Source organism: Triturus cristatus, chromosome 8, assembly GCF_964204655.1.
Source record: "Triturus cristatus chromosome 8, aTriCri1.1, whole genome shotgun sequence".
Lineage (NCBI taxonomy): Eukaryota > Metazoa > Chordata > Amphibia > Caudata > Salamandridae > Triturus > Triturus cristatus.
Window position 1 is genome coordinate 1,184,936,961 of NC_140591.1, and position 13,888 is coordinate 1,184,950,848.

Sequence of the window (13,888 nt, forward strand, 5' to 3'; positions counted from 1 at the left end):
TGGTTGCTTTGTAGAGTGGTGTTTGAAATATCTGTGTTGGCTGTGATCTGTTCAAATACTTTCTTAGTGAGCAAGTTTGAGACTTGAATCGTACTGATTTTTTGTTATTAAATTTGCCTGCCAAGAGGTTGTGGTGCACAATGTTGATGGTTATATAATGGCTTCCTGTATTTTCCCGTTGGATATGTATTTAACGCTCATTATAGAGTGAAATCCTTTATTAAAATATTTCCATCCTAGCCTGTGGCTGTCCTTGTGCTTAGAATAGTTTTTTTAATATTTAATGTAGACATTTGTATGTGTTTAATGCAGGCGACCCGATGACTGGACACTTTCTGCTGGTGGCAGTGGAACTATCTATGGCTGGGGTCACAATCATAGGGGACAGCTCGGTGGCATTGAAGGAGCAAAAGTGAAAGTTCCAACCCCCTGTGAGGCACTGGCAACTCTCCGGCCTGTACAGTTAATTGGAGGTGAACAAACTCTGTTTGCTGTGACAGCAGATGGAAAGGTAGATATTGTTATAATTTAACAGGACTTTTATTTCTCCTAAACCCTTTACTGCTGAATGAAGAGGTTAAAGAGTGGAACAAACACATATGCTTGTTGCATTGCCAAATGCTATCCTACATGAATTTTCATATTTGTTGTTCTAAGTAATGCTTGCCCAGGGATCCCAAAGTGTCAAGAGCAGGGAATTACACTGACCGTGTTGGTCATTAACATCTTTTATAAACCACTGACTAGAAACCAGGCCGTGCATCTGGCTGGTCGTTTTACTAGTTTCCTGGGGATTGTATAACCATAGCTGCAATGTCTGTTCTTTGCTGCCTGTGGCAGACAGTTCCTGTTCAGTATCCATTGTGGGTTTTCTTTTTCTCTGGAACTACTAACAGGTTAATCACATTATTCGCTTTAGTCACTTAGCAAATTTGAGCATTCAAGTTTTACTCTAGGATGACGGAGTGGGTTACAAACTCGCATACAGTGAGATGTGTAACTAACTATATTCACTAAGCTTAATAATCTATCAGAGCTATAAGTTAGAGAGGTAATATGCCTTTATGTGCAACATTATTATTTAAACATCATCATAGGTCTTACCGGGTACGGCTCTGTGATTGAAATAACAGTCCGCCCTATGGCCAGTGTTATCTAGACCAAGAGTTGGACATTTGAGTATTTTTGGGTATACACACATGCCTCTAGTGTCTTACTGTGGTTTGTTTACAAACGTTATAGTCCTTGTGCAAAGCTGACTGAAAAGATACAAAGCAACAATTTTGATGTGATCTGTCTAACCCTTTTCCTTGTTTCTACCATTGACCTTGGGTGCAAGGAAACTAGCCCACTAGATTCAGCCCTGATGGCTGAGCACTGCAGGGAAAAACGTCAGACAAGATTACACTAAATATAAGGCGGAAAAAATGAAATGGTTAGATAGGTCATATAAGTCAGCCCTAAGTATATTGAAGAAGCTATTTTTATTGGATGAGAAAGCCCCGCCCACAACTTGTAGCGTGCTTCATCCTTGGCGAGCTCATTCCACCCTGGTAAAATGATACTGCCAGCGCAGAATTAACCTCACTGAGAGGGGGTTCTTAATAAATCAAAACTGGATAATAACAGTGCGCCAAATAGACTAAAAATACCTTTTGGTTTATCTTAGGGCTGTATTTTATGATCTGTCGGACCATTCTATTCTTAATGCTGTATCTTTAGTGTAGCCTTGACTTAGTTTGGAGGGTATACTGTGGTACTACCTCTTCATCTCATTTTGTGTTTCCACAAAAAAAACTGACACCCAAAAATCGAGTTTGGAAATCTAATTCCAAACGACGCACCACTTCCTTAGAATAGTCACAGATAGAGACATTTTAGCTAAGACTTGAAAGTGGCACCAAATTGGATATTGATTGTCCATATTGATGACACTTGTGGTGCTGGAATACTTCCTCCTGTCCCATTGCCCTTGTGATTTTCTTTTTTTATACGCTTGATTGATTTTGACTTCTTAGGGTGCTGTTCCCTTGTGTCTTCCTTGCTAGTTCATTTTCTCCAAGCATCCTCCGCTTATCTTCGGTCAACTGAGCTTTCCTATGGAGTTACCGGTATCTCCATACCTCCGTCAGGCTTCCTCTTAGGATCACAGCATAAGACTTCACAATAAACCATCCTGGCCACATCGAAGGAGGATGGACAACTAACTTCACAGAGATAGTCTATACCTACCCCACTTCTCCTTGAATCTCCTCATTCTTATGCCTGACACATTTATGTTCTGATGTATACTTTAACCGTAGATTCCTCATGTTAAGAATATCCCTCAGGCGCCAGCCTATATCCGGACGTTTTCACAGCAGTGGTCCTGCGCGCCGCAAGTTGGTGCCTTGCAATTCCATGCTGGCTTAGTCCGGCCTACACGTGATAGAGCGGAGTCGCATATATGCACGACTACTGTGGGTCAAAGTTAATTTCTTTCCATGCCTTCGAACACAGATCTGGAGCTCCATTCCCTTTATCATTGGTTTGACAAGTTTATCAAACTAAATTCCAATGTGCAAGGGAATGATTTCTCCACCCACGACTACAGGGTTCAAACCATACGGTGACTGTCATAAACAGATGTCAGTGACTGATCCTCAAAGTGTGCCTCTGCCTATTGGTTTCAGGCACAAATACAAGTTGTGTGAAGTATGTGCCTTCATGCACCGAAAACAATTCTGAGACAGTGCAGTGTAGCTGTATGTCGCCATGCATTGAGAGAAGCCATGCAAGTCCCACTCTTGCTCTAAGTTGAGGACGTGGACTTGTACCCATTCTTGAGGCTGATCCTGCAACAGGTGCTTTTGGCTTTCGAGGTCATCCATTAAGTCAGAGTCCAAGTCAAAATGGAAACACAATATGGCAAAGTAGGACTCCACCATATCCCACCGACCTAGCGAAAAATAAGTTGCAAGGGTGTCACAGTGCCTCTCACTCCCTATCTTCAATTGAGGACCCGATCCCACAATCCTGATGTGCCCCAAGTACCCCAGGCCATTGGTGATACCTCTGCAAGTCATGGCCTTTATATAGGCCATGCTGCCTAATTTTGGGCACTCTTCACGTTCTCTCTGGTGTGCCTTCGGGTCCTCTGGGGCCTTCAGTCAGGTTAGAGCTGGCAGATCCATCCTCCGCATCATCTGAGCCCCGAAACCCTGCCTTGGGTTCAGCAGAGACTCCTGTGCAGTCTCCTATCCCGCGCCAGTCCCTTCCTCATCAATGTGTTCCCACCGAAGGTGAATCCTATCCCGACATCGATACCTGAATCAAATCCGCCTCAACCCCGACTGTAGTTGTGCTGCCACTCCACTTCAGCACAACCCGTTCCCATTCAGTCTGTCTAGGACAAACCCTCCCTCTATCACAGAGACCTCCTCAGTTGCGCCATCATCCTTTTTGGTTCCAACTCTGACCAGAATTTTACCCCAATTGGATACAACAATAGAGATGATGGGGTATGCTTTACCCCGACCTTATGATGACAAAAATATGTACCTGGATTTGTGAGAGGCTAGTTATCTAAGGTACTTACCCAAATACAGGATTGATTTCCCCCCTTCGGCTGCCCATGGATGTGAGTGCTTCGTTTGCGGTAGTCATCAGACATGCTGCAGAGATGGCTTTACAACTTTCCTCTGTTTAGCTTAAAACAAATGTGCTTACTGACGTCCTTCAACCTTGACCTGACGTCTTCTGAGCCCTCCCTGCTGTTAAATGAAGCCTGAACTCACACCCATTAACATCTGTTTTCTTTTTACAACTACCTTCAATAAGTAACGAAAATGTCTCCCTGTGCTAAACTCTCAGATCACTGGTTGCCTTCCAGTGGCAAAGCTTCATTTAACCAACAACGAGATATAACTGAACGTTCAATTCGAGAAATGTCTTTTCATTGTCACAGATAAATGTCCAGTTTGATGATTCTTCATTCAAAATAATACATGATAACCATGATTCTTCATACAGAGCCAACACGTGTTTTGTGCATATTGGCTTCTTCAGGGCTCAAATAAAAATACCGATTTTTGGAGCCGGGCACTTAAGATAGTTCTATTTGTAATTATAAGTGTGACTTCTTCAATTGGTAGATCCTATTATTGAGCAGAGAGACTCATTTTCAGAATTGATATTTGATCACTTATTGGCTGCTCCTAATTTCTTTGTATGAAGTATCATGGTTGGTCTCCCTTTGTTTTGAAGTTCGAAAGGAAGTTAGATCTGCCATAACAAATCCTCCATTGTAATTTGGTTTATAGCATTTTATCAAGGACTATCAGGGAGTTTTATTCTGTCCAAGGGAGGAGCTTAAGCTGAATGTTGAAGCTTTTGGAAGAATGTGGAAGACGGAAACTGTAGGTTCGAGGCATATGAGCTGCAGATCGTACACTGTGCATTAGATCGCCATCTGGTTTTGGGCTCGGAAGCTTGCACCTTGTTGTTGTCTTGGAAGAAGTCTTTTGTAGTCACGAGATAGGTGACTCCTCCCTTGGACGATAGTGCGCATGGGCATCGACTCCATCCTCAGATTGTTTTTTCCGCCATTGGGTTCAGATGTAACTTTTGCACTCAGGTTAAAAACTTTGTTTTTCAAACTTTTCGACACGCAAACTCTCTGGTATTGTTATCGATCGCGTGATCTTCGACGCGCAACTCAACAACTCGATTCCGGTCGTCGGCGCGGGCCGTTGGGCCCATCCACGCCGTCGGGCCTACAGCTCATGGAAAGGACTCCATTAAAAAAATGTCCCCAGTGTGGAGCTAAATTCCCACACAGTGACCATCACAAGGTCTGTAACCTGTGTCTCTCGCCAGAACATGACGAGAACAATTGCCAGGCCTGCCCCTCTTTTCGATCGAAAAAGACCATCCGTGATCGTCGGGCCCGACGACACATCATGGCGCAGAAAGCAGCTCTGGCCCCAGCGGTCAACTTCGATGAAGGCCCAGATGTCCCAGAAGAAGATTCTGAAGACCTCGAAATCGTGTCCAAAGCAGACGACTCAGACTCGGATGACCACATCACTCCTGGTCAACAAGTGAGTACAATTGCCCCTACCCCCACTCTGCCCCAGAAAAAGAAGGCCCTGGTCAAGACTTTGCCTGCTGGCCCCAGTCCCGACCAAAAACAGACTTCAGAAGCCCCGCCTTCTGGCTCGGCTCCGAAGATAAAGGAAAAGCCTTCCGGTAGTTCGGGACCGAGCAAACCGCATATCCGTCCCGAAAGCGCCTTTGACACCGAAACCAAGTGACCACCCCACTCCCAAAAAGAAATCGGCTCCGACAACCTCGACGCCGAAAGAAAAACCTTCGGATCCAAAACTAAAGCCTTCAGAACCGAAGAAGGTTTCAGTCTCCATAGCCAAGCCAAAGGACTCTAAAACAACTCCTATGGCCTTGAAGCACAAAACTCAACCCCGCTCGGACCCGAAAAAGTCGGCGCCGAAAGCAGTTGTCGAGGAGGAAGAATTTTTCGACCGGATCCCGTCGATCCAAAACAGAAAAAATTGCATATCGCCCCCAAAACAGGACATGTGGCTGCTGTGCCACAAAAGAAGAGGAAGCTGGACACAACAGACACTCCTGCAGTGCCTCTGAAGAAAAAAAACTGTGCCACTTCACCTATAAGACCCTCTTCTCCTGTTCTTCCTACTCCTGTTCTTCCTCCTATACCTCTCTCACCTCCACAGCCTACACCACTTCCAAATTCACCACCACCACAGGATGATGATGACATGGGGGGGGGGGGGACAATGGCCCTTTCACTGACCCTGACAATGATACAGGCACGCCATAGGATGACCAGGGCGATTATGACGACCCAATAGATCCCCCAGATCCCCAGCCATATCCAACAAAATCATCTCCCCCAGATGGCAATATTGAATTTGAGCAGCTTGTTAACCCCTTCCATGCCCATGACGGAACGGTTCCGTCATGAGCATCGGTTGCGCTGTGCTCATGACGGAACCGTTCCGTCATGGCCCCGCCCGCGCTCGAAACCTTCAGCACCGCGGGGGAATTCCCGCCGCGCTGAAGGGGTTAACAGAGCTTCTATTTACCATGGCGTTCACATGTATTCAGATCCTGCAGAGGAGGATTTCCTCCTAGACACTTTTGAACAGTCGCAAAAATCTGTACAAATACTACCAATGGTCAAAGGGGTCATTAAACACGCTCCAGACATATTCAAGGACCCAGTGAGAACTAGAATTCTCAATCCCAGGATTGATAAAAAAATACAAACCTGCCCCCGACTATTCCACCTACATCAGAGGGCAGCTACCCCTAGACTCACTAATAGTGTCTAAAGCTAGAAAACGTGCCAACTCACAAACCTCCGGTGATGCACCACCTCCGGACAAGGAATCTAAGCTGCTAGATGCATCTGGCAAAAGAGTTGACGCCCAAGCAGCCAATCACTGGCGCATAGCTAATACCCAAGCATTACTTGCGAGATATGATAGGGCTCACTATGGCAGACTAGAAACCCTATTACAACACTTGCCTGATCAGTACAAGACTCAGGCAAATAACTTAATTCAGGAAGGCAAATCAAATTAATAACCAATGCCTCAATCAAGTGTGCCCTTGATGCAGCCGACACAGCTCTAGGTCCATTAACACTAGTGTGCTGCTCAAACGACATGCCTGGCAACGCATTTCAGGCTTTAAACAAGAGGTACAAACCACCATCCTCAACCAGCCATTCAATCAAGAACAACTCTTTGGACCGGCTGTAGACACCACCCTGGAAAAAATGAAAAAAGACACAGAGATTGCTAAGTCCATGGGAGCGTTACAGTCTCCATCCACACGTGGTTCCTTTCGTCACTCCTTTTATAGAGGAGGATCCAAAAACATGGGAACAGACACTACCTCCACTTCTTACAAAAATACAACACAAACATCCCCCAATAGAGGATATTTTAGAGGAGGATACAGGGGAAATAAAAACAAAGGAAAAGGCGGAGGTAACAATAACACCCGGACCTCCCCCGCTACTAAACAGTGACTTACCTCCACTCCCCCCAGACCATTCTACTCCGGTCGGGGGAAGACTTTCACAGTTCCTGCCTGTCTGGAACTCCATTACAACAGACAAGTGGGTAAGACAAATTATCCAGTATTGTTACTGCCTGGAACTTACAGCAACCCCGCCCACCATACCACCCAAACAGCGTCCAATGTCCACAGAACATTTCTCGCTCTTAAAACAGGAGGTTCTCTCATTGCTTCAAAAGCAAGCGATAGAACCAGCTCCGTTACAGCATCAAGAAACAGGGGTTTACTTGCTGTATTTCCAAATCCCCAAAGAGGACGGCACCCTCAGGCCAATACTCTACCTCAGACCGCTCAATCTTTACATACACTCAGATCATTTCCACATGATCACTCTTCAACCGGTTCTTCCACTACTTCAACGAGGCGACTTCCTTGCCACACTAGATCTCACGGACGCCTACATTCATATTCCCTTTCACCCCGCTCACAGGAAATATCTAAGATTCATGGTGGACGGACAACACTACCAATTCAGTCCTTCCATTCGGCGTTACCACCGCGCCCAGAGTGTTCATTAAATGTCTGGCGGTAGTAGCAGCACACCTCAGAAGACAACAAATCCATGTCTTTCCATACCTCGACAACTGGCTGATAAAAGCCAAGTCACAAAAACATTGTGTTCATCACACTTCCCAAACCATCCAGCTACTACACAACTTGGGATTCACAATAAACTACACCAAGTCACATCTCCAGCCCTCCCACATACATCAGTATCGAGGGGCCACAATAGACACCTCCAGAGCTCTGGCATATCCCACTCCAGCCAGGATAGCCAGTAAGCAAGCCCTAGTTGCTCAATTTCAACAACAGCACTCCCTCCCAGCAAGGGTATTCATGCAACTCATAGGAATGATGGCCTCTTGCATATTTATTGTACCTCATGCAAGACTTCAGATGCGCCCCTTACAGGAATGCCTAGCACGTCAGTGGAACCAGGCCCTAGGACAACTAACCGATCTGGTGTTGGTGGACGTCCGCACACATCGCTCTCTACGGTGGTGGAACATACAAAACCTGTCCAAAGGGCGGCTGTTCCTCGAGCCGGTACCACAGATAGTACTAACAGCAGACGCATCACTCACCGGTTGGGGAGCCCTTCTCCTAAAACATACATCTCAAGGCAAATGGACCACTCAACACAAAGTGCTCCATATCAATCACCTGGAATTACTAGCAATATTCCTAGCACTCAAATCATTCCAACTACATCTACAACACAAGACTGTCCTAGTCCGGACGGACAACATGACAGCCATGTATTACATACAAAAACAGGGGGTACACATTCTTTGCAGCTATCCCAGCTCGCACCATGCTTTTGGAGATGGGCCATTCCACAAAACATATACCTGCTTGCAGAACACCTTCCAGGAGTTCACAATTAGATTGCGGATCTGCTTAGTCGACAGATACATGCAAAAATAACAATTGATGGACAGAATGCAGAACAATGTCATACATTCACCCCAGTACAGAGATCTGGGCCTAAATCCATCGTTTTTTTGCTCACCATGCCATTCCAGTTTGAACCCAGCCATATGCAAATCAGTCTTGACCCTGTGCCCCATGGGAACAGTCCAGCCCGAACTGCCAAGCCAGGTCCTCCCTGGACTGGAAACAAGCATCCTAGGACCGGTTTCGGGCTTTCAGCCCTCGTCAGCCAGGATAGCCTGATTCCAGTGGCATGGAGAGCAAGGGACTCACGTCTGAGCATACCCTTCCCACTCAGGGTGACAAATGCAAAAATAACAATTGATGGACAGAATGCAGAACAATGTCATACATTCACCCCAGTACAGAGATCTGGGCCTAAATCCATCGTTTTTTTGCTCACCATGCCATTCCAGTTTGAACCCAGCCATATGCAAATCAGTCTTGACCCTGTGCCCCATGGGAACAGTCCAGCCCGAACTGCCAAGCCAGGTCCTCCCTGGACTGGAAACAAGCATCCTAGGACCGGTTTCGGGCTTTCAGCCCTCGTCAGCCAGGATAGCCTGATTCCAGTGGCATGGAGAGCAAGGGACTCACGTCTGAGCATACCCTTCCCACTCAGGGTGACAAATGCAAAAATAACAATTGATGGACAGAATGCAGAACAATGTCATACATTCACCCCAGTACAGAGATCTGGGCCTAAATCCATCGTTTTTTTGCTCACCATGCCATTCCAGTTTGAACCCAGCCATATGCAAATCAGTCTTGACCCTGTGCCCCATGGGAACAGTCCAGCCCGAACTGCCAAGCCAGGTCCTCCCTGGACTGGAAACAAGCATCCTAGGACCGGTTTCGGGCTTTCAGCCCTCGTCAGCCAGGATAGCCTGATTCCAGTGGCATGGAGAGCAAGGGACTCACGTCTGAGCATACCCTTCCCACTCAGGGTGACAAATGCAAAAATAACAATTGATGGACAGAATGCAGAACAATGTCATACATTCACCCCAGTACAGAGATCTGGGCCTAAATCCATCGTTTTTTTGCTCACCATGCCATTCCAGTTTGAACCCAGCCATATGCAAATCAGTCTTGACCCTGTGCCCCATGGGAACAGTCCAGCCCGAACTGCCAAGCCAGGTCCTCCCTGGACTGGAAACAAGCATCCTAGGACCGGTTTCGGGCTTTCAGCCCTCGTCAGCCAGGATAGCCTGATTCCAGTGGCATGGAGAGCAAGGGACTTACGTCTGAGCATACCCTTCCCACTCAGGGTGACAAATGCAAAAATAACAATTGATGGACAGAATGCAGAACAATGTCATACATTCACCCCAGTACAGAGATCTGGGCCTAAATCCATCGTTTTTTTGCTCACCATGCCATTCCAGTTTGAACCCAGCCATATGCAAATCAGTCTTGACCCTGTGCCCCATGGGAACAGTCCAGCCCGAACTGCCAAGCCAGGTCCTCCCTGGACTGGAAACAAGCATCCTAGGACCGGTTTCGGGCTTTCAGCCCTCGTCAGCCAGGATAGCCTGATTCCAGTGGCATGGAGAGCAAGGGACTCACGTCTGAGCATACCCTTCCCACTCAGGGTGACAAATGCAAAAATAACAATTGATGGACAGAATGCAGAACAATGTCATACATTCACCCCAGTACAGAGATCTGGGCCTAAATCCATCGTTTTTTTGCTCACCATGCCATTCCAGTTTGAACCCAGCCATATGCAAATCAGTCTTGACCCTGTGCCCCATGGGAACAGTCCAGCCCGAACTGCCAAGCCAGGTCCTCCCTGGACTGGAAACAAGCATCCTAGGACCGGTTTCGGGCTTTCAGCCCTCGTCAGCCAGGATAGCCTGATTCCAGTGGCATGGAGAGCAAGGGACTCACGTCTGAGCATACCCTTCCCACTCAGGGTGACAAATGCAAAAATAACAATTGATGGACAGAATGCAGAACAATGTCATACATTCACCCCAGTACAGAGATCTGGGCCTAAATCCATCGTTTTTTTGCTCACCATGCCATTCCAGTTTGAACCCAGCCATATGCAAAACAGTCTTGACCCTGTGCCCCATGGGAACAGTCCAGCCCGAACTGCCAAGCCAGGTCCTCCCTGGACTGGAAACAAGCATCCTAGGACCGGTTTCGGGCTTTCAGCCCTCGTCAGCCAGGATAGCCTGATTCCAGTGGCATGGAGAGCAAGGGACTCACGTCTGAGCATACCCTTCCCACTCAGGGTGACAAATGCAAAAATAACAATTGATGGACAGAATGCAGAACAATGTCATACATTCACCCCAGTACAGAGATCTGGGCCTAAATCCATCGTTTTTTTGCTCACCATGCCATTCCAGTTTGAACCCAGCCATATGCAAATCAGTCTTGACCCTGTGCCCCATGGGAACAGTCCAGCCCGAACTGCCAAGCCAGGTCCTCCCTGGACTGGAAACAAGCATCCTAGGACCGGTTTCGGGCTTTCAGCCCTCGTCAGCCAGGATAGCCTGATTCCAGTGGCATGGAGAGCAAGGGACTCACGTCTGAGCATACCCTTCCCACTCAGGGTGACAAATGCAAAAATAACAATTGATGGACAGAATGCAGAACAATGTCATACATTCACCCCAGTACAGAGATCTGGGCCTAAATCCATCGTTTTTTTGCTCACCATGCCATTCCAGTTTGAACCCAGCCATATGCAAATCAGTCTTGACCCTGTGCCCCATGGGAACAGTCCAGCCCGAACTGCCAAGCCAGGTCCTCCCTGGACTGGAAACAAGCATCCTAGGACCGGTTTCGGGCTTTCAGCCCTCGTCAGCCAGGATAGCCTGATTCCAGTGGCATGGAGAGCAAGGGACTCACGTCTGAGCATACCCTTGCCACTCAGGGTGACAAATGCAAAAATAACAATTGATGGACAGAATGCAGAACAATGTCATACATTCACCCCAGTACAGAGATCTGGGCCTAAATCCATCGTTTTTTTGCTCACCATGCCATTCCAGTTTGAACCCAGCCATATGCAAATCAGTCTTGACCCTGTGCCCCATGGGAACAGTCCAGCCCGAACTGCCAAGCCAGGTCCTCCCTGGACTGGAAACAAGCATCCTAGGACCGGTTTCGGGCTTTCAGCCCTCGTCAGCCAGGATAGCCTGATTCCAGTGGCATGGAGAGCAAGGGACTCACGTCTGAGCATACCCTTCCCACTCAGGGTGACAAATGCAAAAATAACAATTGATGGACAGAATGCAGAACAATGTCATACATTCACCCCAGTACAGAGATCTGGGCCTAAATCCATCGTTTTTTTGCTCACCATGCCATTCCAGTTTGAACCCAGCCATATGCAAATCAGTCTTGACCCTGTGCCCCATGGGAACAGTCCAGCCCGAACTGCCAAGCCAGGTCCTCCCTGGACTGGAAACAAGCATCCTAGGACCGGTTTCGGGCTTTCAGCCCTCGTCAGCCAGGATAGCCTGATTCCAGTGGCATGGAGAGCAAGGGACTCACGTCTGAGCATAGTCGACAGATACAGCAAATACCCGAATGGGAACTTCATCCCCAAGTTCTTCAACCATTTTTTCAGTTGTGGGGTCAACCAGAAATAGATCTGTTTGCCGCACAAGCAAAAGCAAAATGCCCAACCTTCGCCGCCAGGTTTCCACACCCGTTATCCAAAGGCAATGCGATATGGATGAATTGGTCAGGCAGATTTGCGTACGCTTTTCCGCCACTCCCACTGATTCCCCTAGTAGTACGCAAGCTCAAACAACAGTCTCTCAAAATGATCCTGGTGGCACCCACATGGGCACGTCAACCTTGGTTCACGACCCTGATGGAACTCTCAGTAGTTCCACACCAAAAACTACTCCTCTCCCCAACATTGCTAACGCAGAACCATGGAGATATAAGACACCCTGACCCAGGTCAGCTGAATCTAGCAATCTGGCTCCTGAAGTCCTAGAGTTCGGTTATCTTAACCTTCCGCCGGACTGTATGAATATTATTAAACAAGCCAGACATCCAACTACTAGAGCTTGCTATGCAGCAAAATGGAAAACATTTGTCATCTTCTGCAACAATAATCATATTGATCCGCTGGATGCTTCCATCCAGGACATCGTTTGTTACTTGTTACACTTGCAAAGATGTAATCTGGCATATTCATGCATAAGGTTACATCTCGCAGCACTTGCAGTTTATGTACAAAATAGACACCACTTGTCACTATTTCAAGTGCCTGCAATGAAAGTGTTTATGGAAGGCCTTAAAAGAATAATTCCTCCCAGAATACCGCCCTCTCCGGTGTGGAATTTAAACATTGTTCTTACCAGGCTCACGTGTCCCCCATTTGAACCTCTACATAAATGTGAACTTCAGTTCCTCACATGGAAGGTAGCTTTCCTTGTCACAATTACCTCTCTCAGGAGAGTAAGTGAGATCCAGGCTTTAACCATACAAGAACCATTCTTACAAATACATCGTAACTAGTTGGTTCTCAGAACAAATCCAACATTCCTTCCCAAAGTCATCTCTGCTTTTCATCTAAACCAATCAGTTGAGTTACCGGTGTTTTTCCAAAACCCAGACTCAGTAGCAGAGAGAGCCCTTCACACGCTAGACATTAAAAGAGCACTACTATATTACATCGACAGGAATAAGCCCTTTCGAAAAACAAACAATTGTTTGTAGCCTTCTCTCCACCTCATAAGGGTAACCCCATCTCCAAAGCTGGGATCGCCAGGTGGATAGTAAAATGTATTCAAATATGCTACCAAAAGGCTAAACGCACATTAACAATTCCCCCGAGAGCGCATTCAACACGCAAACTAGGGGTTTCCATGGCATTCTTAGGGAACATCCCCTTAGATGGCATATGTAAAGCAGCAACATGGTCTACACCGCACACCTTCACCAAACACTACTGTGTTGACGTGCAGGCTAAACAACAAGCTTCTGTAGGCCAAGCTGTTCTTAAAACAATTTTTCAAACCACTGCAACGGATACAGGTGATCACCGCTAAGGGAGACACTGCTGTACAGTCTATGCACAGTGTACAATCTGCAGCTCATATGCCTCGAACGGAAAATGCTACTTATCAGTATGCATCTGTTCTTGGCATGTAGAGCTGCAGATTCGTACACACCCACCCGCCTCCCCCGGACCTGTATCCGTTCCAGTATTATCTTAATTAGATACATTCACATGGACATCTTTTCTATTTCTTACTGACTCCATCATTTCCCATCATGGCGAAAAACAATCTGAGGATGGAGTCGATGCCCATGCACACTATCGTCCAAGGGAGGAGTCACCTATCTTGTGACTGCAAAAGACTTCTTC

At 46.9% G+C, this 13,888-nt stretch overlaps 1 protein-coding gene across 1 annotated transcript in view; it reads left to right on the forward strand.

Moving 5' to 3' along the window:
- LOC146805589 (E3 ubiquitin-protein ligase HERC2-like) overlaps positions 1-13,888 on the forward strand; it is a 1,563,844-nt gene that overhangs the window by 1,205,163 nt on the left and 344,793 nt on the right. Inside the window, 1 exon segment of the mRNA XM_085622871.1 lies at positions 313-511. Coding sequence (XP_085478997.1) covers positions 313-511 — 199 coding nt within the window.